At 41.8% G+C, this 25576-nt stretch overlaps 4 protein-coding genes across 4 annotated transcripts in view; all 4 read left to right on the top strand.

The window, feature by feature from the left end:
* The first annotated feature begins 103 nt into the window (after positions 1 to 103).
* On the top strand, positions 104 to 457 carry LOC137267683 (histone H1-like protein HC2). Its single transcript, XM_067802150.1, has one exon. The coding sequence runs from the start codon at positions 104 to 106 to the stop codon at positions 455 to 457; it is 354 nt and encodes a 117-aa protein (XP_067658251.1).
* Positions 458 to 2518: 2061 nt separating this feature from the next.
* Positions 2519 to 7671, top strand: LOC137267684 (enolase-phosphatase E1-like). Its single transcript, XM_067802151.1, has 3 exons — positions 2519 to 2845; positions 4907 to 5260; positions 7321 to 7671. Exons 1-3 carry the CDS (start codon positions 2519 to 2521, stop codon positions 7669 to 7671), a joined length of 1032 nt encoding a protein of 343 aa, XP_067658252.1.
* A 2034-nt stretch (positions 7672 to 9705) lies between these two features.
* LOC137267685 (enolase-phosphatase E1-like) lies at positions 9706 to 17286 on the top strand. The gene is made up of 4 exons (XM_067802152.1): positions 9706 to 10020; positions 12084 to 12293; positions 14549 to 14824; positions 16936 to 17286. The coding sequence occupies exons 1-4, from the start codon at positions 9706 to 9708 to the stop codon at positions 17284 to 17286; spliced, it is 1152 nt and encodes a 383-aa protein (XP_067658253.1).
* A 2067-nt stretch (positions 17287 to 19353) lies between these two features.
* LOC137267686 (plectin-like) overlaps positions 19354 to 25576 on the top strand; it is a 47668-nt gene continuing 41445 nt past the window's right edge. The window contains exons 1-3 of the mRNA XM_067802153.1: positions 19354 to 19668; positions 21717 to 21992; positions 24107 to 24385. Coding sequence (XP_067658254.1) covers positions 19354 to 19668; positions 21717 to 21992; positions 24107 to 24385 — 870 coding nt within the window. The remainder of the gene's footprint in view (positions 19669 to 21716; positions 21993 to 24106; positions 24386 to 25576) is intronic.

Raw genomic sequence — 25576 nt, forward strand, 5'->3', positions numbered from 1 at the left:
TGTTGAAAACGATATTTTAGGGATGTTCTTTACAGATGATTAACAACTGATGTGTGCTTCTTCATTTCCTTTCCAGTGTTCACAGCCTTCTTTCGCTCTGCCTATGGTGGCCACGGAGGTGGTGGTGGCAAAGGAGGTGGAGGGGGGCATGGAGGTGGCGGCAAAGGCGGTGGTGGCAAAAGAGGTGGCGGCAAGGGAGGCGGTGGCAAAGGAGGTGGTGGCCATGGAGGAGGTGGTGGAAAAGGAGGCGGTGGCCATGGAGGAGGTGGTGGAAAAGGAGGCGGTGGCCATGGAGGAGGTGGTGGAAAAGGAGGCGGTGGCAAAGGAGGTGGCGGCCATGGAGGAGGTGGAAAGGGCGGTGGTGGAGGTGGCGGCCACCATGGTTAAGCTCAACTGGCTCTGCACATTTCTGTCAAATGCTGGACATCTGGTGTCATCATGGTCATATGCTCATTAACTACACCGTCCTATACAATGTCAGCTTTAAGAAATCTGGTCAAATAAACTCACACAAACAATGTCCTTTCCTCTTTGTACTTACTTATTGCTTCCTTGCAAATTTAAAGAAGAAACATGTATGTCCTCCCTGATAAGAGACGTACATAACAATCAGAAAGAAAGAGGCCCATATTCTGTTAATCAGAGACACAGACATACTAACCGCATACCTTTTCATGCAAGTTTCAACTTGCTACTTTTAACATCGAATCCTCATAGAAAAACGCAAGTCATTACTGCCAATGATTCACTTCTTGACTGTATTGTCGGAAAGTACAGGCATGGTCTGTATCATTGTCCATTGGGGACATTAAGACGAGGCTCGAATGAAAGGGAGTGAAACCAAGTACATCGGTTCCAGCTCCACACATTCGGCAGGCTGCCGCAAAACACATTCATAGTAACATGTGAACACATTTCACTTTCAAGCTTTTTCAAATGGTTTGTCCTCATTGTGTACGTGAAGAAAAACAGAGCATGTCCCCTCAACTACATTTGCCTCAATATCAAATGAACTGATTACTGTACACAATAGTCCCCAAACATGTCAGGTCTACATTCTTTATGTCCACGTGTAGACCTTTCTGTGCCTTCGAAAGCCTGAAAGTTTAGAGAAATACATCATCATTAAGGTAGCAGCATACCATGACTAACACCATTTACTTCACATCTGTCCATAGCCGTTACATGACTGTCAGTGCCTTAATTACATTCTTCAACTATCTGCTAGGCACAATAGTATGCCATTTAGAGCTCATTCTTATATACAATCACATTCAGTTTACTCTTTACTCATTGAAATGAGGATAGCATGCCACGTCTAGGTTTTCTAACACTAGCATATACTAGTCTTGATACACGATATCAGTCATGTGGAGAGAGCTAATAGAGATCAATTGAACATTCAGAGTACAAGTGTTGAACTGATTGTTCTGCTTTCCCTTAAATGTTTGGAGCAACATGATGTATATGTGTGACATGTAGATGATTATTTGACCTGCTTTCAGCCTCTCGCTACCTTCTATCCCTACACTCTTAATATCAATCTAAACTTCTTATGTTTAAAAGGATGTTGGATCATACCTGTGTCCATTATTTAATAGATCGTACTAAAGGTTTATGGTTGGTGCCACTAGCAGCAAATTTGGCAATGGAGCCATGTAGCATTTGCTTTTAATTCCATAAGGAGTGGTATGTTTTCATCATATGAAAGCTTGCAGTACCTATCTTTGCCCACTTCAATCAAGGTCTGTTACGATCATCGCAAGTCAGGAAACCATTCCACTGCACTACGAGACTTACAGCAACCTGATATTTACATGTATGTATTCTTCTTGCATTTTATAGATTTCACTCCATTCACCTTTTGTGTATGGTATATTTACTTTCAAGTCATTGGATGAGTCAGTGTAACCCTGCTTTTCATCCAGCAGAGAAACAGCCAAGGGGCGCCTGTCTGCCTTACTAATGCACAGTATGTGTCTGATAGCTAAGCAGGAAAACGTAAATAATAAAGAATGAATATATCCAGCGTCAAGGTGATATTACATAACATGCTGGTAGTTCACAAATAAATGGTTAGGAAAAACTCAAAATGGAATTTCTTTTCTTTCTTTCTCAATTGAGAGTATTTCGATTCACTGTCTTCATTTCCTTCTCCATTTGTATAAAAGGCCTTGTGTGCTTGCAAAACGGTCATTCACATCGTTTATTCTATTGTGGATAGACGTATCCGTGAAGATGCAGCTCTATAAAATAGCACTGGTTGTGGCATTGGGTAAGTTTAACCTTTCATTATAGCTGTTTGGGTATTGCAAAACGCTGACTGAGAAGTTCACCACTTCTTTCATTTCCTAGCATATGTTCTACAACGATGTGACTTAAAGAGCTAAGAAAGTGTTCTTAGCAGCACTTTAATGTTGAAAACGATATTTTAGGGATGTTCTTTGCAGATGATTAACAACTGATGTGTGCTTCTTCATTTCCTTTCCAGTGTTCACAGCCTTCTTTGGCTCTGCCTATGGTGGCCACGGAGGTGGTGGTGGCAAAGGAGGTGGAGGGGGGCATGGAGGTGGCGGCAAAGGCGGTGGTGGCAAAGGAGGTGGCGGCAAGGGAGGCGGTGGCAAAGGAGGTGGTGGCCATGGAGGAGGTGGTGGAAAAGGAGGCGGTGGCCATGGAGGAGGTGGTGGAAAAGGAGGCGGTGGCCATGGAGGAGGTGGTGGAAAAGGAGGCGGTGGCAAAGGAGGTGGCGGCCATGGAGGAGGTGGAAAGGGCGGTGGTGGAGGTGGCGGCCACCATGGTTAAGCTCAACTGGCTCTGCACATTTCTGTCAAATGCTGGACATCTGGTGTCATCATGGTCATATGCTCATTAACTACACCGTCCTATACAATGTCAGCTTTAAGAAATCTGGTCAAATAAACTCACACAAACAATGTCCTTTCCTCTTTGTACTTACTTATTGCTTCCTTGCAAATTTAAAGAAGAAACATGTATGTCCTCCCAGATAAGAGACGTACATAACAATCAGAAAGAAAGAGGCCCATATTCTGTTAATCAGAGACTCAGACATACTAACCGCATACCTTTTCATGCAAGTTTCAACTTGTTAATTTTAACATCGAATCCTCATAGAAAAACGCAAGTCATTACTGCCAATGATTCACTTCTTGACTGTATTGTCGGAAAGTACAGGCATGGTCTGTATCATTGTCCATTGGGGACATTAAGACGAGGCTCGAATGAAAGGGAGTGAAACCAAGTACATCGGTTCCAGCTCCACACATTCGGCAGGCTGCCGCAAAACACATTCATAGTAACATGTGAACACATTTCACTTTCAAGCTTTTTCAAATGGTTTGTCCTCATTGTGTACGTGAAGAAAAACAGAGCATGTCCCCTCAACTACATTTGCCTCAATATCAAATGAACTGATTACTGTACACAATAGTCCCCAAACATGTCAGGTCTACATTCTTTATGTCCACGTGTAGACCTTTCTGTGCCTTCGAAAGCCTGAAAGTTTAGAGAAATACATCATCATTAAGGTAGCAGCATACCATGACTAACACCATTAACTTCACATCTGTCCATAGCCGTTACATGACTGTCAGTGCCTTAATTACATTCTTCAACTATCTGCTAGGCACAATAGTATGCCATTTAGAGCTCATTCTTATATACAATCACATTCAGTTTACTCTTTACTCATTGAAATGAGGATAGCATGCCACGTCTAGGTTTTCTAACACTAGCATATACTAGTCTTGATACACGATATCAGTCATGTGGAGAGAGCTAATAGAGATCAATTGAACATTCAGACTACAAGCGTTGAACTGATTGTTCTGCTTTCCCTTAAATGTTTGGAGCAACATGATGTATATGTGTGACATGTAGATGATTATTTGACCTGCTTTCAGCCTCTCGCTACCTTCTATCCCTACACTCTTAATATCAATCTAAACTTCTTATGTTTAAAAGGATGTTGGATCATACCTGTGTCCATTATTTAATAGATCGTACTAAAGGTTTATGTTTGGTGCCACTAGCAGCAAATTTGGCAATGGAGCCATGTAGCATTTGCTTTTAATTCCATAAGGAGTGGTATGTTTTCATCATATGAAAGCTTGCAGTACCTATCTTTGCCCACTTCAATCAAGGTCTGTTACGATCATCGCAAGTCAGGAAACCATTCCACTGCACTACGAGACTTACAGTAAGCTGATATTTACATGTATGTATTCTTCTTGCATTTTATAGATTTCACTCCATTCACCTTTTGTGTATGGTATATTTACTTTCAAGTCATTGGATGAGTCAGTGTAACCCTGCTTTTCATCCAGCAGAGAAACAGCCAAAGGGCGCCTGTCTGCCTTACTAATGCACAGTATGTGTCTGATAGCTAAGCAGGAAAACGTAAATAATAAAGAATGAATATATCCAGCGTCAAGGTGATATTACATAACATGCTGGTAGTTCACAAATAAATGGTTAGGAAAAACTCAAAATGGAATTTCTTTTCTTTCTTTCTCAATTGAGAGTATTTCGATTCACTGTCTTCATTTCCTTCTCCATTTGTATAAAAGGCCTTGTGTGCTTGCAAAACGGTCATTCACATCGTTTATTCTATTGTGGATAGACGTATCCGTGAAGATGCAGCTCTATAAAATAGCACTGGTTGTGGCATTGGGTAAGTTTAACCTTTCATTATAGCTGTTTGGGTATTGCAAAACGCTGACTGAGAAGTTCACCACTTCTTTCATTTCCTAGCATATGTTCTACAACGATGTGACTTAAAGAGCTAAGAAAGTGTTCTTAGCAGCACTTTAATGTTGAAAACGATATTTTAGGGATGTTCTTTACAGATGATTAACAACTGATGTGTGCTTCTTCATTTCCTTTCCAGTGTTCACAGCCTTCTTTGGCTCTGCCTATGGTGGCCACGGAGGTGGTGGTGGCAAAGGAGGTGGAGGCGGGCATGGAGGTGGCGGCAAAGGCGGTGGTGGCAAAGGAGGTGGCGGCAAGGGGGGCGGTGGCAAAGGAGGTGGTGGCCATGGAGGAGGTGGTGGAAAAGGAGGCGGTGGCCATGGAGGAGGAGGTGGAAAAGGAGGCGGTGGCCATGGAGGAGGTGGTGGAAAAGGAGGCGGTGGCAAAGGAGGTGGCGGCCATGGAGGAGTTGGAAAGGGCGGTGGTGGAGGTGGCGGCCACCATGGCTAAGCTCAACTGGCTCTGCACATTTCTGTCAAATGCTGGACATCTGGTGTCATCATGGTCATATGCTCATTAACTACACCGTCCTATACAATGTCAGCTTTAAGAAATCTGGTCAAATAAACTCACACAAACAATGTCCTTTCCTCTTTGTACTTACTTATTGCTTCCTTGCAAATTTAAAGAAGAAACATGTATGTCCTCCCTGATAAGAGACGTACATAACAATCAGAAAGAAAGAGGCCCATTTTCTGTTAATCAGAGACACAGACATACTAACCGCATACCTTTTCATGCAAGTTTCAACTTGCTACTTTTAACATCGAATCCTCATAGAAAAACGCAAGTCATTACTGCCAATGATTCACTTCTTGACTGTATTGTCGGAAAGTACAGGCATGGTCTGTATCATTGTCCATTGGGGACATTAAGACGAGGCTCGAATGAAAGGGAGTGAAACCAAGTACATCGGTTCCAGCTCCACACATTCGGCAGGCTGCCGCAAAACACATTCATAGTAACATGTGAACACATTTCACTTTCAAGCTTTTTCAAATGGTTTGTCCACATTGTGTACGTGAAGAAAAACAGAGCATGTCCCCTCAACTACATTTGCCTCAATATCAAATGAACTGATTACTGTACACAATAGTCCCCAAACATGTCAGGTCTACATTCTTTATGTCCACGTGTAGACCTTTCTGTGCCTTCGAAAGCCTGAAAGTTTAGAGAAATACATCATCATTAAGGTAGCAGCATACCATGACTAACACCATTTACTTCACATCTGTCCATAGCCGTTACATGACTGTCAGTGCCTTAATTACATTCTTCAACTATCTGCTAGGCACAATAGTATGCCATTTAGAGCTCATTCTTATATACAATCACATTCAGTTTACTCTTTACTCATTGAAATGAGGATAGCATGCCACGTCTAGGTTTTCTAACACTAGCATATACTAGTCTTGATACACGATATCAGTCATGTGGAGAGAGCTCATAGAGATCAATTGAACATTCAGACTACAAGCGTTGAACTGATTGTTCTGCTTTCCCTTAAATGTTTGGAGCAACATGATGTATATGTGTGACATGTAGATGATTATTTGACCTGCTTTCAGCCTCTCGCTACCTTCTATCCCTACACTCTTAATATCAATCTAAACTTCTTATGTTTAAAAGGATGTTGGATCATACCTGTGTCCATTATTTAATAGATCGTACTAAAGGTTTATGTTTGGTGCCACTAGCAGCAAATTTGGCAATGGAGCCATGTAGCATTTGCTTTTAATTCCATAAGGAGTGGTATGTTTTCATCATATGAAAGCTTGCAGTACCTATCTTTGCCCACTTCAATCAAGGTCTGTTACGATCATCGCAAGTCAGGAAACCATTCCACTGCACTACGAGACTTACAGTAAGCTGATATTTACATGTATGTATTCTTCTTGCATTTTATAGATTTCACTCCATTCACTTTTTGTGTATGCTATATTTACTTTCAAGTCATTGGATGAGTCAGTGTAACCCTGCTTTTCATCCAGCAGAGAAACAGCCAAGGGGCGCCTGTCTGCCTTACTAATGCACAGTATGTGTCTGATAGCTAAGCAGGAAAACGTAAATAATAAAGAATGAATATATCCAGCGTCAAGGTGATATTACATAACATGCTGGTAGTTCACAAATAAATGGTTAGGAAAAACTCAAAATGGAATTTCTTTTCTTTCTTTCTCAATTGAGAGTATTTCGATTCACTGTCTTCATTTCCTTCTCCATTTGTATAAAAGGCCTTGTGTGCTTGCAAAACGGTCATTCACATCGTTTATTCTATTGTGGATAGACGTATCCGTGAAGATGCAGCTCTATAAAATAGCACTCGTTGTGGCATTGGGTAAGTTTAACCTTTCATTATAGCTGTTTGGGTACTGAAAAACGCTGACTGAGAAGTTCACCCCTTCTTTCATTGCCTAGCATATGTTCTACAACAATGTGACTTAAAGAGCTAAGAAAGTGTTCTTAGCAGCACTTTAATGTTGAAACGATACTTTGGGGATGTTGTTTACAAATGAGTAACAACTGATGTGTGCTTCTTCATTTCCTTTCCAGTGTTCACAGCCTTCTTTGGCTCTGCCTATGGTGGCCACGGAGGTGGTGGTGGTGGCAAAGGAGGTGGAGGGGGCCATGGAGGTGGCGGCAAAGGCGGTGGTGGCAAAGGAGGTGGCGGCAAGGGAGGCAGCGGCAAAGGAGGTGGTGGCCATGGAGGAGGTGGAGGAAAAGGAGGTGGTGGCCATGGAGGAGGTGGTGGAAAAGGAGGCGGTGGCAAAGGAGGTGGCGGCCATGGAGGAGGTGGAAAAGGCGGTGGTGGAGGTGGCGGCCACCATGGTTAAGCTCAACTGGCTCTGCACATTTCTGTCAAATGCTGGACATCTGGTGTCATCATGGTCATATGTTCATTGACTACACCATCCTATACAATGTCAGCTTTAAAAAATCTCCTTTCCTCTTTGTACTTACTTATTGCTTCCTTGCAAATTTCAAGAAGAAACATGTATGTCCTCCCTGATAAGAGACGTACATAACAATCAGAAAGAAAGAGGCCCATATTCTGTTAATCAGAGACACAGACATACTAACCGCATACCTTTTCATGCAAGTTTCAACTTGCTACTTTTAACATCGAATCCTCATAGAAAAACGCAAGTCATTACTGCCAATGATTCACTTCTTGACTGTATTGTCGGAAAGTACAGGCATGGTCTGTATCATTGTCCATTGGGGACATTAAGACGAGGCTCGAATGAAAGGGAGTGAAACCAAGTACATCGGTTCCAGCTCCACACATTCGGCAGGCTGCCACAAAACACATTCATAGTAACATGTGAACACATTTCACTTTCAAGCTTTTTCAAATGGTTTGTCCTCATTGTGTACGTGAAGAAAAACAGAGCATGTCCCCTCAACTACATTTGCCTCAATATCAAATGAACTGATTACTGTACACAATAGTCCCCAAACATGTCAGGTCTACATTCTTTATGTCCACGTGTAGACCTTTCTGTGCCTTCGAAAGCCTGAAAGTTTAGAGAAATACATCATCATTAAGGTAGCAGCATACCATGACTAACACCATTTACTTCACATCTGTCCATAGCCGTTACATGACTGTCAGTGCCTTAATTACATTCTTCAACTATCTGCTAGGCACAATAGTATGCCATTTAGAGCTCATTCTTAAATACAATCACATTCAGTTTACTCTTTACTCATTGAAATGAGGATAGCATGCCACGTCTAGGTTTTCTAACACTAGCATATACTAGTCTTGATACACGATATCAGTCATGTGGAGAGAGCTAATAGAGATCAATTGAACATTCAGACTACAAGCGTTGAACTGATTGTTCTGCTTTCCCTTAAATGTTTGGAGCAACATGATGTATATGTGTGACATGTAGATGATTATTTGACCTGCTTTCAGCCTCTCGCTACATTCTATCCCTACACTCTTAATATCAATCTAAACTTCCTATGTTTAAAAGGATGTTGGATCATACCTGTGTCCATTATTCAATAGATCGTACTAAAGGTTTATGTTTGGTGCCACTAGCAGCAAATTTGGCAATGGAGCCATGTAGCATTTGCTTTTAATTCCATAAGGAGTGGTATGTTTTCATCATATGAAAGCTTGCAGTACCTATCTTTGCCCACTTCAATCAAGGTCTGTTACGATCATCGCAAGTCAGGAAACCATTCCACTGCACTACGAGACTTACAGTAAGCTGATATTTACATGTATGTATTCTTCTTGCATTTTATAGATTTCACTCCATTCACTTTTTGTGTATGCTATATTTACTTTCAAGTCATTGGATGAGTCAGTGTAACCCTGCTTTTCATCCAGCAGAGAAACAGCCAAGGGGCGCCTGTCTGCCTTACTAATGCACAGTATGTGTCTGATAGCTAAGCAGGAAAACGTGAACAATAAAGAATGAATATATCCAGTGTCAAGGTGATAGTACATAACATGCTGGTAGTTCACAAATAAATGGTTAGGAAAAACTCAAAATGGATTTCCTTTTCTTTCTTTCTCAATTGAGAGTATTTCGATTCACTGTCTTCATTTCCTTCTCCATTTGTATAAAAGGCCTTGTGTGCTTGCAAAACGGTCATTCACATCGTTTATTCTATTGTGGATAGACGTATCCGTGAAGATGCAGCTCTATAAAATAGCACTGGTTGTGGCATTGGGTAAGTTTAACCTTTCATTATAGCTGTTTGGGTATTGCAAAACGCTGACTGAGAAGTTCACCCCTTCTTTCATTTCCTAGCATATGTTCTACAACAATGTGACTTAAAGAGCTAAGAAAGTGTTCTTAGCAGCACTTTAATGTTGAAAACGATACTTTGGGGATGTTGTTTACAAATGAGTAACAACTGATGTGTGCTTCTTCATTTCCTTTCCAGTGTTCACAGCCTTCTTTGGCTCTGCCTATGGTGGCCACGGAGGTGGTGGTGGTGGCAAAGGAGGTGGAGGGGGCCATGGAGGTGGCGGCAAAGGCGGTGGTGGCAAAGGAGGTGGCGGCAAGGGAGGCGGCGGCAAAGGAGGTGGTGGCCATGGAGGAGGTGGTGGAAAAGGAGGCGGTGGCCATGGAGGAGGAGGTGGCAAAGGAGGTGGTGGCCATGGAGGAGGTGGTGGCAAAGGAGGTGGCGGCCATGGAGGAGGTGGAAAAGGCGGTGGTGGAGGTGGCGGCCACCATGGTTAAGCTCAACTGGCTCTGCACATTTCTGTCAAATGCTGGACATCTGGTGTCATCATGGTCATATGTTCATTGACTACACCATCCTATACAATGTCAGCTTTAAAAAATCTGGTCAAATAAACTGACACAAACAATGTCCTTTCCACTTTGTACTTACTTATTGCTTCCTTGCAAATTTCAAGAAGAAACATGTATGTCCTCCCTGATAAGAGACGTACATAACAATCAGAAAGAAAGAGGCCCATATTCTGTTAATCAGAGACACAGACATACCAAGCGCATACCTTTTCATGCCAGTTTTAACATGCCAGTTTTAACATCGAATCCTCATATAAAAACGCAAGTCATCACTGCCAATGATTCACTTCTTGACTGCATTGTCGGAAAGTACAGGCATGGACTGTATCATTGTCCATTGGGGACATTAAGACGAGGCTCGAATGAAAGGGAGTGAAACCAGGTACATCAGTTCCAGCTTCACACATTCGGCATGCTGCCGCAAAACACATTCATAGTAACATGTGAACACATTTCACTTTCAGGCCTTTTCAAATGATTTGTCCTCATTGGGTACGTGAAGAAAAACAGAGTGTGTCCCCTCAACTACATTTGCCTCAATATCAAATGAACTGATTACTGTACACAATAGTCTCCAAAGATGTCAGGTCTAGGTCTACATTCTTCATGTCCACGTGTAGGCCTTTCTGTGCCTTCGAAAGCCTGAAAGTTTAGAGAAATACATCATCATTAAGGTAGCAGCATACCATGACTAACACCATTTACTTCACATCTGTCCATAGCCGTTACATGACTGTCAGTGCCTTAATTACATTCTTCAACTATCTGCTAGGCACAATAGTATGCCATTTAGAGCTCATTCTTAAATACAATCACATTCAGTTTACTCTTTACTCATTGAAATGAGGATAGCATGCCACGTCTAGGTTTTCTAACACTAGCATATACTAGTCTTGATCCACGATATCAGTCATGTGGAGAGAGCTAATAGAGATCAATTGAACATTCAGACTACAAGCGTTGAACTGATTGTTCTGCTTTCCCTTAAATGTTTGGAGCAACATGATGTATATGTGTGACATGTAGATGACTATTTGACCTGCTTTCAGCCTCTCCGTACTTCTACCCCTACACTCTTAATATAAATCTAAACTTCCTATGCTTAAAAGGATGTTGGATCATACCTGTGTCCATTATTCAATAGATCGTACTAAAGGTTTATGTTTGGTGCCACTAGCAACAACTTTGGCCATGGAGACATGTAGCATTTGCTTTTAATTCCATAAGGAGTGGTATGTTTTCATCATATGAAAGCTTGCAGTACCTATCTTTGCCCACTTCAATCAAGGTCTGTTACAATCGCAAGTCAGGGAACCATTCCACTGCACTACGAGACTTACAGTAACCTGATATTTACATGTATGTATTCTTCTTGCATTTTATAGATTTCACTCCATTCACTTTTTGTGTATGCTATATTTACTTTCAAGTCATTGGATGAGTCAGTGTAACCCAGCTTTTCATCCAGCAGAGAAACAGCCAAGGGGCGCCTGTCTGCCTTACTAATGCACAGTATGTGTCTGATAGCTAAGCAGGAAAACGTAAATAATAAAGAATGAATATATCCAGTGTCAAGGTGATAGTACATAACATGCTGGTAGTTCACAAATAAATGGTTAGGAAAAACTCAAAATGGAATTTCTTTTCTTTCTTTCTCAATTGAGAGTATTTCGATTCACTGTCTTCATTTCCTTCTCCATTTGTATAAAAGGCCTTGTGTGCTTGCAAAACGGTCATTCACATCGTCTATTCTATTGTGGATAGACGTATCCGTGAAGATGCAGCTCTATAAACTAGCACTCGTTGTGGCATTGGGTAAGTTTAACCTTTCATTATAGCTGTTTGGGTACTGAAAAACGCTGACTGAGAAGTTCACCCCTTCTTTCATTGCCTAGCATATGTTCTACAACAATGTGACTTAAAGAGCTAAGAAAGTGTTCTTAGCAGCACTTTAATGTTGAAAACGATACTTTGGGGATGTTGTTTACAAATGAGTAACAACTGATGTGTGCTTCTTCATTTCCTTTCCAGTGTTCACAGCCTTCTTTGGCTCTGCCTATGGTGGCCACGGAGGTGGTGGTGGTGGCAAAGGAGGTGGAGGGGGCCATGGAGGTGGCGGCAAAGGCGGTGGTGGCAAAGGAGGTGGCGGCAAGGGAGGCGGCGGCAAAGGAGGTGGTGGCCATGGAGGAGGTGGAGGAAAAGGAGGTGGTGGCCATGGAGGAGGTGGTGGAAAAGGAGGCGGTGGTGGAGGTGGAGGCCATGGAGGAGGTGGAGGAAAAGGAGGTGGTGGCCATGGAGGAGGTGGTGGAAAAGGAGGCGGTGGCAAAGGAGGTGGCGGCCATGGAGGAGGTGGAAAAGGCGGTGGTGGAGGTGGCGGCCACCATGGTTAAGCTCAACTGGCTCTGCACATTTCTGTCAAATGCTGGACATCTGGTGTCATCATGGTCATATGTTCATTGACTACACCATCCTATACAATGTCAGCTTTAAAAAATCTGGTCAAATAAACTGACACAAACAATGTCCTTTCCACTTTGTACTTACTTATTGCTTCCTTGCAAATTTCAAGAAGAAACATGTATGTCCTCCCTGATAAGAGACGTACATAACAATCAGAAAGAAAGAGGCCCATATTCTGTTAATCAGAGACACAGACATACCAAGCGCATACCTTTTCATGCCAGTTTTAACATGCCAGTTTTAACATCGAATCCTCATATAAAAACGCAAGTCATCACTGCCAATGATTCACTTCTTGACTGCATTGTCGGAAAGTACAGGCATGGACTGTATCATTGTCCATTGGGGACATTAAGACGAGGCTCGAATGAAAGGGAGTGAAACCAGGTCCATCAGTTCCAGCTTCACACATTCGGCATGCTGCCGCAAAACACATTCATAGTAACATGTGAACACATTTCACTTTCAGGCCTTTTCAAATGATTTGTCCTCATTGGGTACGTGAAGAAAAACAGAGTGTGTCCCCTCAACTACATTTGCCTCAATATCAAATGAACTGATTACTGTGCACAATAGTCTCCAAAGATGTCAGGTCTAGGTCTACATTCTTCATGTCCACGTGTAGGCCTTTCTGTGCCTTCGAAAGCCTGAAAGTTTAGAGAAATACATCATCATTAAGGTAGCAGCATACCATGACTAACACCATTTACTTCACATCTGTCCATAGCCGTTACATGACTGTCAGTGCCTTAATTACATTCTTCAACTATCTGCTAGGCACAATAGTATGCCATTTAGAGCTCATTCTTAAATACAATCACATTCAGTTTACTCTTTACTCATTGAAATGAGGATAGCATGCCACGTCTTGGTTTTCTAACACTAGCATATACTAGTCTTGATCCACGATATCAGTCATGTGGAGAGAGCTCATAGAGATCAATTGAACATTCAGACTACAAGCGTTGAACTGATTGTTCTGCTTTCCCTTAAATGTTTGGAGCAATATGATGTATATGTGTGACATGTAGATGACTATTTGACCTGCTTTCAGCCTCTCTGTACTTCTGCCCCTACACTCTTAATATAAATCTAAACTTCCTATGTTTAAAAGGATGTTGGATCATACCTGTGTCCATTATTCAATAGATCGTACTAAAGGTTTATGTTTGGTGCCACTAGCAACAACTTTGGCCATGGAGACATGTAGCATTTGCTTTTAATTCCATAAGGAGTGGTATGTTTTCATCATATGAAAGCTTGCAGTACCTATCTTTGCCCACTTCAATCAAGGTCTGTTACAATCGCAAGTCAGGGAACCATTCCACTGCACTACGAGACTTACAGTAACCTGATATTTACATGTATGTATTCTTCTTGCATTTTATAGATTTCACTCCATTCACTTTTTGTGTATGCTATATTTACTTTCAAGTCATTGGATGAGTCAGTGCGACCCAGCTTTTCATCCAGCAGAGAAACAGCCAAGGGGCGCCTGTCTGCCTTACTAATGCACAGTATGTGTCTGATAGCTAAGCAGGAAAACGTAAATAATAAAGAATGAATATATCCAGTGTCAAGGTGATATTACATAACATGCTGGTAGTTCACAAATAAATGGTTAGGAAAAACTCAAAATGGAATTTCTTTTCTTTCTTTCTCAATTGAGAGTATTTCGATTCACTGTCTTCATTTCCTTCTCCATTTGTATAAAAGGCCTTGTGTGCTTGCAAAACGGTCATTCACATCGTCTATTCTATTGTGGATAGACGTATCCGTGAAGATGCAGCTCTATAAACTAGCACTCGTTGTGGCATTGGGTAAGTTTAACCTTTCATTATAGCTGTTTGGGTACTGAAAAACGCTGACTGAGAAGTTCACCCCTTCTTTCATTGCCTAGCATATGTTCTACAACAATGTGACTTAAAGAGCTAAGAAAGTGTTCTTAGCAGCACTTTAATGTTGAAAACGATACTTTGGGGATGTTGTTTACAAATGAGTAACAACTGATGTGTGCTTCTTCATTTCCTTTCCAGTGTTCACAGCCTTCTTTGGCTCTGCCTATGGTGGCCACGGAGGTGGTGGTGGTGGCAAAGGAGGTGGAGGGGGGCATGGAGGTGGCGGCAAAGGCGGTGATGGCAAAGGAGGTGGCGGCAAGGGAGGCGGTGGCAAAGGAGGTGGTGGCCATGGAGGAGGTGGTGGAAAAGGAGGTGGTGGCCATGGAGGAGGTGGTGGAAAAGGAGGCGGTGGCAAAGGAGGTGGCGGCCATGGAGGAGGTGGAAAAGGCGGTGGTGGAGGTGGCGGCCACCATGGTTAAGCTCAACTGGCTCTGCACATTTCTGTCAAATGCTGGACATCTGGTGTCATCATGGTCATATGTTCATTGACTACACCATCCTATACAATGTCAGCTTTAAAAAATCTGGTCAAATAAACTCACACAAACAATGTCCTTTTCACTTTGTACTTACTTATTGCTTCCTTGCAAATTTCAAGAAGAAACATGTATGTCCTCCCTGATAAGAGACGTACATAACAATCAGAAAGAAAGAGGCCCATATTCTGTTAATCAGAGACACAGACATACCAAGCGCATACCTTTTCATGCCAGTTTTAACATGCCAGTTTTAACATCGAATCCTCATATAGAAACGCAAGTCATCACTGCCAATGATTCACTTCTTGACTGCATTGTCGGAAAGTACAGGCATGGACTGTATCATTGTCCATTGGGGACATTAAGACGAGGCTCGAATGAAAGGGAGTGAAACCAGGTACATCAGTTCCAGCTTCACAGATTCGGCATGCTGCCGCAAAACACATTCATAGTAACATGTGAACACATTTCACTTTCAGGCTTTTTCAAATGATTTGTCCTCATTGGGTACGTGAAGAAAAACAGAGCCTGTCCCCTCAACTACATTTGCCTCAATATCAAATGAACTGATTACTGTACACAATAGTCTCCAAAGATGTCAGGTCTAGGTCTACATTCTTCATGCCCACGTGTAGGCCTTTCTGTGCCTTCGAAAGCCTGAAAGTTTAGAGAAATATATCATCATTAAGGTAGCATCATACCATGACTAAAACCATTTACTTCACATCTGTCCATAGCCGTTAGATGACTGTCAGTGCCTTAATTACATTCTTCAACTATCTGCTAGGCACAATAGTATGCCATTTAGAGCTCATTCTTAAATACAATCACATTCAGTTTACTCTTTACTCATTGAAATGAGGATAGCATGCCACGTCTTGGTTTTCTAACACTAGCATATACTAGTCTTGATCCACGATATCAGTCATGTGGAGAGAGCTCATAGAGATCAATTGAACATTCAGACTACAAGCGTTGAACTGATTGTTCTGCTTTCCCTTAAATGTTTGGAGCAATATGATGTATATGTGTGACATGTAGATGACTATTTGACCTGCTTTCAGCCTCTCCGTACTTCTACCCCTACACTCTTAATATAAATCTAAACTTCCTATGTTTAAAAGGATGTTGGATCATACCTGTGTCCATTATTCAATAGATCGTACTAAAGGTTTATGTTTGGTGCCACTAGCAACAACTTTGGCCATGGAGACATGTAGCATTTGCTTTTAATTCCATAAGGAGTGGTATGTTTTCATCATATGAAAGCTTGCAGTACCTATCTTTGCCCACTTCAATCAAGGTCTGTTACAATCGCAAGTCAGGGAACCATTCCACTGCACTACGAGACTTACAGTAACCTGATATTTACATGTATGTATTCTTCTTGCATTTTATAGATTTCACTCCATTCACTTTTTGTGTATGCTATATTTACTTTCAAGTCATTAGATGAGTCAGTGTAACCCAGCTTTTCATCCAGCAGAGAAACAGCCAAGGGGCGCCTGTCTGCCTTACTAATGCACAGTATGTGTCTGATAGCTAAGCAGGAAAACGTAAATAATAAAGAATGAATATATCCAGTGTCAAGGTGATAGTACATAACATGCTGGTAGTTCACAAATAAATGGTTAGGAAAAACTCAAAATGGAATTTCTTTTCTTTCTTTCTCAATTGAGAGTATTTCGATTCACTGTCTTCATTTCCTTCTCCATTTGTATAAAAGGCCTTGTGTGCTTGCAAAACGGTCATTCACATCGTCTATTCTATTGTGGATAGACATATCCGTGAAGATGCAGCTCTATAAACTAGCACTCGTTGTGGCATTGGGTAAGTTTAACCTTTCATTATAGCTGTTTGGGTATTGAAAAACGCTGACTGAGAAGTTCACCCCTTCTTTCATTGCCTAGCACATGTTCTACAACAATGTGACTTAAAGAGCTAAGAAAGTGTTCTTAGCAGCACTTTAATGTTGAAAACGATACTTTGGGGATGTTGTTTACAAATGAGTAACAACTGATGTGTGCTTCTTCATTTCCTTTCCAGTGTTCACAGCCTTCTTTGGCTCTGCCTATGGTGGCCACGGAGGTGGTGGTGGTGGCAAAGGAGGTGGAGGGGGCCATGGAGGTGGCGGCAAAGGCGGTGGTGGCAAAGGAGGTGGCGGCAAGGGAGGCGGCGGCAAAGGAGGTGGTGGCCATGGAGGAGGTGGTGGAAAAGGAGGTGGTGGCCATGGAGGAGGTGGTGGAAAAGGAGGCGGTGGCAAAGGAGGTGGCGGCCATGGAGGAGGTGGAAAAGGCGGTGGTGGAGGTGGCGGCCACCATGGTTAAGCTCAACTGGCTCTGCACATTTCTGTCAAATGCTGGACATCTGGTGTCATCATGGTCATATGTTCATTGACTACACCATCCTATACAATGTCAGCTTTAAAAAATCTGGTCAAATAAACTGACACAAACAATGTCCTTTCCACTTTGTACTTACTTATTGCTTCCTTGCAAATTTAAAGAAGAAACATGTATGTCCTCCCTGATAAGAGACGTACATAACAATCAGAAAGAATTAAGTTCATATTCTGTAAATCAGAGACACAGACATACCAAGCGCATACCTTTTCATGCCAGTTTTAACATGCCAGTTTTAACATCGAATCCTCATATAGAAACGCAAGTCATCACTGCCAATGATTCACTTCTTGACTGCATTGTCGGAAAGTACAGGCATGGACTGTATCATTGTCCATTGGGGACATTAAGACGAAGCTCGAATGAAAGGGAGTGAAACCAGGTCCATCAGTTCCAGCTTCACACATTCGGCATGCTGCCACAAAACACATTCATAGTAACATGTGAACACATTTCACTTTCAGGCTTTTTCAAATGATTTGTCCTCATTGGGTACGTGAAGAAAAACAGAGCGTGCCCCCTCAACTACATTTGCCTCAATATCAAATGAACTGATTACTGTACACAATAGTCTCCAAAGATGTCAGGTCTAGGTCTACATTCTTCATGCCCACGTGTAGGCCTTTCTGTGCCTTAGAAAGCCTGAAAGTTTAGAGAAATACATCATCATTAAGGTAGCAGCATACCATGACTAACACCATTTACTTCACATCTGTCCATAGCCGTTACATGACTGTCAGTGCCTTAATTACATTCTTCAACTATCTGCTAGGCACAATAGTATGCCATTTAGAGCTCATTCTTATATACAATCACATTCAGTTTACTCTTTACTCATTGAAATGAGGATAGCATGCCACGTCTTGGTTTTCTAACACCAGCATATACTAGTCTTGATCCACGATATCAGTCATGTGGAGAGAGCTCATAGAGATCAATTGAACATTCAGACTACAAGCGTTGAACTGATTGTTCTGCTTTCCCTTAAATGTTTGGAGCAATATGATGTATATGTGTGACATGTAGGTGACTATTTGACCTGCTTTCAGCCTCTCCGTACTTCTACCCCTACACTCTTAATATAAATCTAAACTTCTTATGGTTAAAATGATGTTGGATCATACCTGTGTCCATTATTCAATAGATCGTACTAAAGGTTTATGTTTGGTGCCACTAGCAACAACTTTGGCCATGGAGACATGTAGCATTTGCTTTTAATTCCATAAGGAGTGGTATGTTTTCATCATATGAAAGCTTGCAGTACCTATCTTTGCCCACTTCAATCAAGGTCTGTTACAATCGCAAGTCAGGGAACCATTCCACTGCACTACGAGACTTACAGTAACCTGATATTTACATGTATGTATTCTTCTTGCATTTTATAGATTTCACTCCATTCACTTTTTGTGTATGCTATATTTACTTTCAAGTCATTGGATGAGTCAGTGTAACCCAGCTTTTCATCCAGCAGAGAAACAGCCAAGGGGCGCCTGTCTGCCTTACTAATGCACAGTATGTGTCTGATAGCTAAGCAGGAAAACGTAAATAATAAAGAATGAATATATCCAGTGTCAAGGTGATAGTAGATAACATGCTGGTAGTTCACAAATAAATGGTTAGGAAAAACTCAAAATGGAATTTCTTTTCTTTCTTTCTTTCTCAATTGAGAGTATTTCGATTCACTGTCTTCATTTCCTTCTCCATTTGTATAAAAGGCCTTGTGTGCTTGCAAAACGGTCATTCACATCGTCTATTCTATTGTGGATAGACGTATCCGTGAAGATGCAGCTCTATAAACTAGCACTCGTTGTGGCATTGGGTAAGTTTAACCTTTCATTATAGCTGTTTGGGTATTGAAAAACGCTGACTGAGAACTTCACCCCTTCTTTCATTTCCTAGCATATGTTCTACAACAATGTGACTTAAAGAGCTTAGAAAGTGTTCTTAGCAGCACTTTAATGTTGAAAACGATACTTTGGGGATGTTGTTTACAAATGAGTAACAACTGATGTGTGCTTCTTCATTTCCTTTCCAGTGTTCACAGCCTTCTTTGGCTCTGCCTATGGTGGCCACGGAGGTGGTGGTGGTGGCAAAGGAGGTGGAGGGGGCCATGGAGGTGGCGGCAAAGGCGGTGGTGGCAAAGGAGGTGGCGGCAAGGGAGGCGGCGGCAAAGGAGGTGGTGGCCATGGAGGAGGTGGTGGAAAAGGAGGCGGTGGCCATGGAGGAGGTGGTGGAAAAGGAGGCGGTGGCAAAGGAGGTGGCGGCCATGGAGGAGGTGGAAAGGGCGGTGGTGGAGGTGGCGGCCACCATGGTTAAGCTCAACTGGCTCTGCACATTTCTGTCAAATGCTGGACATCTGGTGTCATCATGGTCATATGTTCATTAACTACACCGTCCTATACAATGTCAGCTTTAAGAAATCTGGTCAAATAAACTCACAAAAACAATGCTCTTTCCAATTTGTACTTACTTATTGCTTCCTTGCAAATTTAAAGAAGAAACATGTATGTCCTCCCTGATAAGAGACGTACATAACAATCAGAAAGAATTAAGTTCATATTCTGTAAATCAGAGACACAGACATACCAAGCGCATACCTTTTCATGCCAGTTTTAACATGACAGTTTTAACATAGAATCCTCATATAAACACGCAAGTCATCACTGCCAATGATTCACTTCTTGACTGCATTGTCGGAAAGTACAGGCATGGACTGTATCATTGTCCATTGGGGACATTAAGACGAGGCTCGAATGAAAGGGAGTGAAACCAGGTCCATCAGTTCCAGCTTCACACATTCGGCATGCTGCCACAAAACACATTCATAGTAACATGTGAACACATTTCACTTTCAGGCTTTTTCAAATGATTTGTCCTCATTGGGTACGTGAAGAAAAACAGAGCGTGTCCCCTCAACTACATTTGCCTCAATATCAAATGAACTGATTACTGTACACAATAGTCTCCAAAGATGTCAGGTCTAGGTCTACATTCTTCATGCCCACGTGTAGGCCTTTCTGTGCCTTAGAAAGCCTGAAAGTTTAGAGAAATACATCATCATTAAGGTAGCAGCATACCATGACTAACACCATTTACTTCACATCTGTCCATAGCCGTTAGATGACTGTCAGTGCCTTAATTACATTCTTCAACTATCTGCTAGGCACAATAGTATGCCATTTAGAGCTCATTCTTAAATACAATCACATTCAGTTTACTCTTTACTCATTGAAATGAGGATAGCATGCCACGTCTTGGTTTTCTAACACTAGCATATACTAGTCTTGATCCACGATATCAGTCATGTGGAGAGAGCTCATAGAGATCAATTGAACATTCAGACTACAAGCGTTGAACTGATTGTTCTGCCTTCCCTTAAATGTTTGGAGCAATATGATGTATATGTGTGACATGTAGATGACTATTTGACCTGCTTTCAGCCTCTCCGTACTTCTACCCCTACACTCTTAATATAAATCTAAACTTCTTATGTTTAAAAGGATGTTGGATCATACCTGTGTCCATTATTCAATAGATCGTACTAAAGGTTTATGTTTGGTGCCACTAGCAACAACTTTGGCCATGGAGACATGTAGCATTTGCTTTTAATTCCATAAGGAGTGGTATGTTTTCATCATATGAAAGCTTGCAGTACCTATCTTTGCCCACTTCAATCAAGGTCTGTTACGATCATCGCAAGTCAGGAAACCATTCCACTGCACTACGAGACTTACAGTAACCTGATATTTACATATATGTATTCTTCTTGCATTTTATAGATTTCACTCCATTCACATTTTGTGTATGCTATTTGTACTTTCAAGTCATTGGATGAGTCAGTGTAACCCAGCTTTTCATCCAGCAGAGAAACAGCCAAGGGGCGCCTGTCTGCCTTACTAATGCACAGTATGTGTCTGATAGCTAAGCAGGAAAACGTAAATAATAAAGAATGAATATATCCAGTGTCAAGGTGATAGTACATAACATGCTGGTAGTTCACAAATATATGGTTAGGAAAAACTCAAAATGGAATTTCTTTTCTTTCTTTCTCAATTGAGAGTATTTCGATTCACTGTCTTCATTTCCTTCTCCATTTGTATAAAAGGCCTTGTGTGCTTGCAAAACGGTCATTCACATCGTCTATTCTATTGTGGATAGACGTATCCGTGAAGATGCAGCTCTATAAACTAGCACTCGTTGTGGCATTGGGTAAGTTTAACCTTTCATTATAGCTGTTTGGGTATTGCAAAACGCTGACTGAGAAGTTCACCCCTTCTTTCATTGCCTAGCATATGTTCTACAACAATGTGACTTAAAGAGCTAAGAAAGTGTTCTTAGCAGCACTTTAATGTTGAAAACGATACTTTGGGGATGTTGTTTACAAATGAGTAACAACTGATGTGTGCTTCTTCATTTCCTTTCCAGTGTTCACAGCCTTCTTTGGCTCTGCCTATGGTGGCCACGGAGGTGGTGGTGGTGGCAAAGGAGGTGGAGGGGGCCATGGAGGTGGCGGCAAAGGCGGTGGTGGCAAAGGAGGTGGCGGCAAGGGAGGCGGCGGCAAAGGAGGTGGTGGCCATGGAGGAGGTGGTGGAAAAGGAGGCGGTGGCCATGGAGGAGGTGGTGGAAAAGGAGGCGGTGGCAAAGGAGGTGGCGGCCATGGAGGAGGTGGAAAGGGCGGTGGTGGAGGTGGCGGCCACCATGGTTAAGCTCAACTGGCTCTGCACATTTCTGTCAAATGCTGGACATCTGGTGTCATCATGGTCATATGTTCATTAACTACACCGTCCTATACAATGTCAGCTTTAAGAAATCTGGTCAAATAAACTCACAAAAACAATGCTCTTTCCACTTTGTACTTACTTATTGCTTCCTTGCAAATTTAAAGAAGAAACATGTATGTCCTCCCTGATAAGAGACGTACATAACAATCAGAAAGAATTAAGTTCATATTCTGTAAATCAGAGACACAGACATACCAAGCGCATACCTTTTCATGCCAGTTTTAACATGCCAGTTTTAACATCGAATCCTCATATAAAAACGCAAGTCATCACTGCCAATGATTCACTTCTTGACTTCATTGTCGGAAAGTACAGGCATGGACTGTATCATTGTCCATTGGGGACATTAAGACGAGGCTCGAATGAAAGGGAGTGAAACCAGGTCCATCAATTCCAGCTTCACACATTCGGCATGCTGCCACAAAACACATTCATAGTAACATGTGAACACATTTCACTTTCAGGCTTTTTCAAATGATTTGTCCTCATTGGGTACGTGAAGAAAAACAGAGCGTGTCCCCTCAACTACATTTGCCTTAATATCAAATCAACTGATTACTGTACACAATAGTCTCCAAAGATGTCAGGTCTAGGTCTACATTCTTCATGCCCACGTGTAGGCCTTTCTGTGCCTTAGAAAGCCTGAAAGTTTAGAGAAATACATCATCATTAAGGTAGCAGCATACCATGACTAACACCATTTACTTCACATCTGTCCATAGCCGTTACATGACTGTCAGTGCCTTAATTACATTCTTCAACTATCTGCTAGGCACAATAGTATGCCATTTAGAGCTCATTCTTAAATACAATCACATTCAGTTTACTCTTTACTCATTGAAATGAGGATAGCATGCCACGTCTTGGTTTTCTAACACTAGCATATACTAGTCTTGATCCACGATATCAGTCATGTGGAGAGAGCTCATAGAGATCAATTGAACATTCAGACTACAAGCGTTGAACTGATTGTTCTGCCTTCCCTTTAATGTTTGGAGCAATATGATGTATATGTGTGCCATGTAGATGACTATTTGACCTGCTTTCAGCCTCTCCGTACTTCTACCCCTACACTCTTAATATAAATCTAAACTTCTTATGTTTAAAAGGATGTTGGATCATACCTGTGTCCATTATTCAATAGATCGTACTAAAGGTTTATGTTTGGTGCCACTAGCAACAACTTTGGCCATGGAGACATGTAGCATTTGCTTTTAATTCCATAAGGAGTGGTATGTTTTCATCATATGAAAGCTTGCAGTACCTATCTTTGCCCACTTCAATCAAGGTCTGTTACGATCATCGCAAGTCAGGAAACCATTCCACTGCACTACGAGACTTACAGTAACCTGATATTTACATATATGTATTCTTCTTGCATTTTATAGATTTCACTCCATTCACATTTTGTGTATGCTATTTGTACTTTCAAGTCATTGGATGAGTCAGTGTAACCCAGCTTTTCATCCAGCAGAGAAACAGCCAAGGGGCGCCTGTCTGCCTTACTAATGCACAGTATGTGTCTGATAGCTAAGCAGGAAAACGTAAATAATAAAGAATGAATATATCCAGTGTCAAGGTGATAGTACATAACATGCTGGTAGTTCACAAATATATGGTTAGGAAAAACTCAAAATGGAATTTCTTTTCTTTCTTTCTCAATTGAGAGTATTTCGATTCACTGTCTTCATTTCCTTCTCCATTTGTATAAAAGGCCTTGTGTGCTTGCAAAACGGTCATTCACATCGTCTATTCTATTGTGGATAGACGTATCCGTGAAGATGCAGCTCTATAAACTAGCACTCGTTGTGGCATTGGGTAAGTTTAACCTTTCATTATAGCTGTTTGGGTATTGCAAAACGCTGACTGAGAAGTTCACCCCTTCTTTCATTGCCTAGCATATGTTCTACAACAATGTGACTTAAAGAGCTAAGAAAGTGTTCTTAGCAGCACTTTAATGTTGAAAACGATACTTTGGGGATGTTGTTTACAAATGAGTAACAACTGATGTGTGCTTCTTCATTTCCTTTCCAGTGTTCACAGCCTTCTTTGGCTCTGCCTATGGTGGCCACGGAGGTGGTGGTGGTGGTGGCAAAGGAGGTGGAGGGGGCCATGGAGGTGGCGGCAAAGGCGGTGGTGGCAAAGGAGGTGGCGGCAAGGGAGGCGGCGGCAAAGGAGGTGGTGGCCATGGAGGAGGTGGTGGAAAAGGAGGCGGTGGCCATGGAGGAGGTGGTGGAAAAGGAGGCGGTGGCAAAGGAGGTGGCGGCCATGGAGGAGGTGGAAAGGGCGGTGGTGGAGGTGGCGGCCACCATGGTTAAGCTCAACTGGCTCTGCACATTTCTGTCAAATGCTGGACATCTGGTGTCATCATGGTCATATGTTCATTAACTACACCGTCCTATACAATGTCAGCTTTAAGAAATCTGGTCAAATAAACTCACAAAAACAATGCTCTTTCCACTTTGTACTTACTTATTGCTTCCTTGCAAATTTAAAGAAGAAACATGTATGTCCTCCCTGATAAGAGACGTACATAACAATCAGAAAGAATTAAGTTCATATATTGCAAATCAGAGACACAGACATACCAAGAGCATACCTTTTCATGCCAGTTTTAACATGCCAGTTTTAACATCGAATCCTCATAGAAAAACGCAAGTCATCACTGCCAATGATTCACTTCTTGACTGCATTGTCGGAAAGTACAGGCATGGACTGTATCATTGTCCATTGGGGACATAAAGACGAAGCTCGAATGAAAGGGAGTGAAACCAGGTCCATCAGTTCCAGCTTCACACATTCGGCATGCTGCCACAAAACACATTCATAGTAACATGTGAACACATTTCACTTTCAGGCTTTTTCAAATGATTTGTCCTCATTGGGTACGTGAAGAAAAACAGAGCGTGCCCCCTCAACTACATTTGCCTCAATATCAAATGAACTGATTACTGTACACAATAGTCTCCAAAGATGTCAGGTCTAGGTCTACATTCTTCATGCCCACGTGTAGGCCTTTCTGTGCCTTCGAAAGCCTGAAAGTTTAGAGAAATACATCATCATTAAGGTAGCAGCATACCATGACTAACACCATTTACTTCACATCTGTCCATAGCCGTTACATGACTGTCAGTGCCTTAATTACATTCTTCAACTATCTGCTAGGCACAATAGTATGCCATTTAGAGCTCATTCTTAAATACAATCACATTCAGTTTACTCTTTACTCATTGAAATGAGGATAGCATGCCACGTCTTGGTTTTCTAACACTAGCATATACTAGTCTTGATCCACGATATCAGTCATGTGGAGAGAGCTCATAGAGATGAATTGAACATTCAGACTACAAGCGTTGAACTGATTGTTCTGCTTTCCCTTAAATGTTTGGAGCAATATGATGTATATGTGTGACATGTAGATGACTATTTGACCTGCTTTCAGCCTCTCCGTACTTCTACCCCTACACTCTTAATATAAATCTAAACTTCTTATGTTTAAAAGGA

This window comes from Haliotis asinina, chromosome 16, assembly GCF_037392515.1.
Source record: "Haliotis asinina isolate JCU_RB_2024 chromosome 16, JCU_Hal_asi_v2, whole genome shotgun sequence".
NCBI lineage: Eukaryota > Metazoa > Mollusca > Gastropoda > Lepetellida > Haliotidae > Haliotis > Haliotis asinina.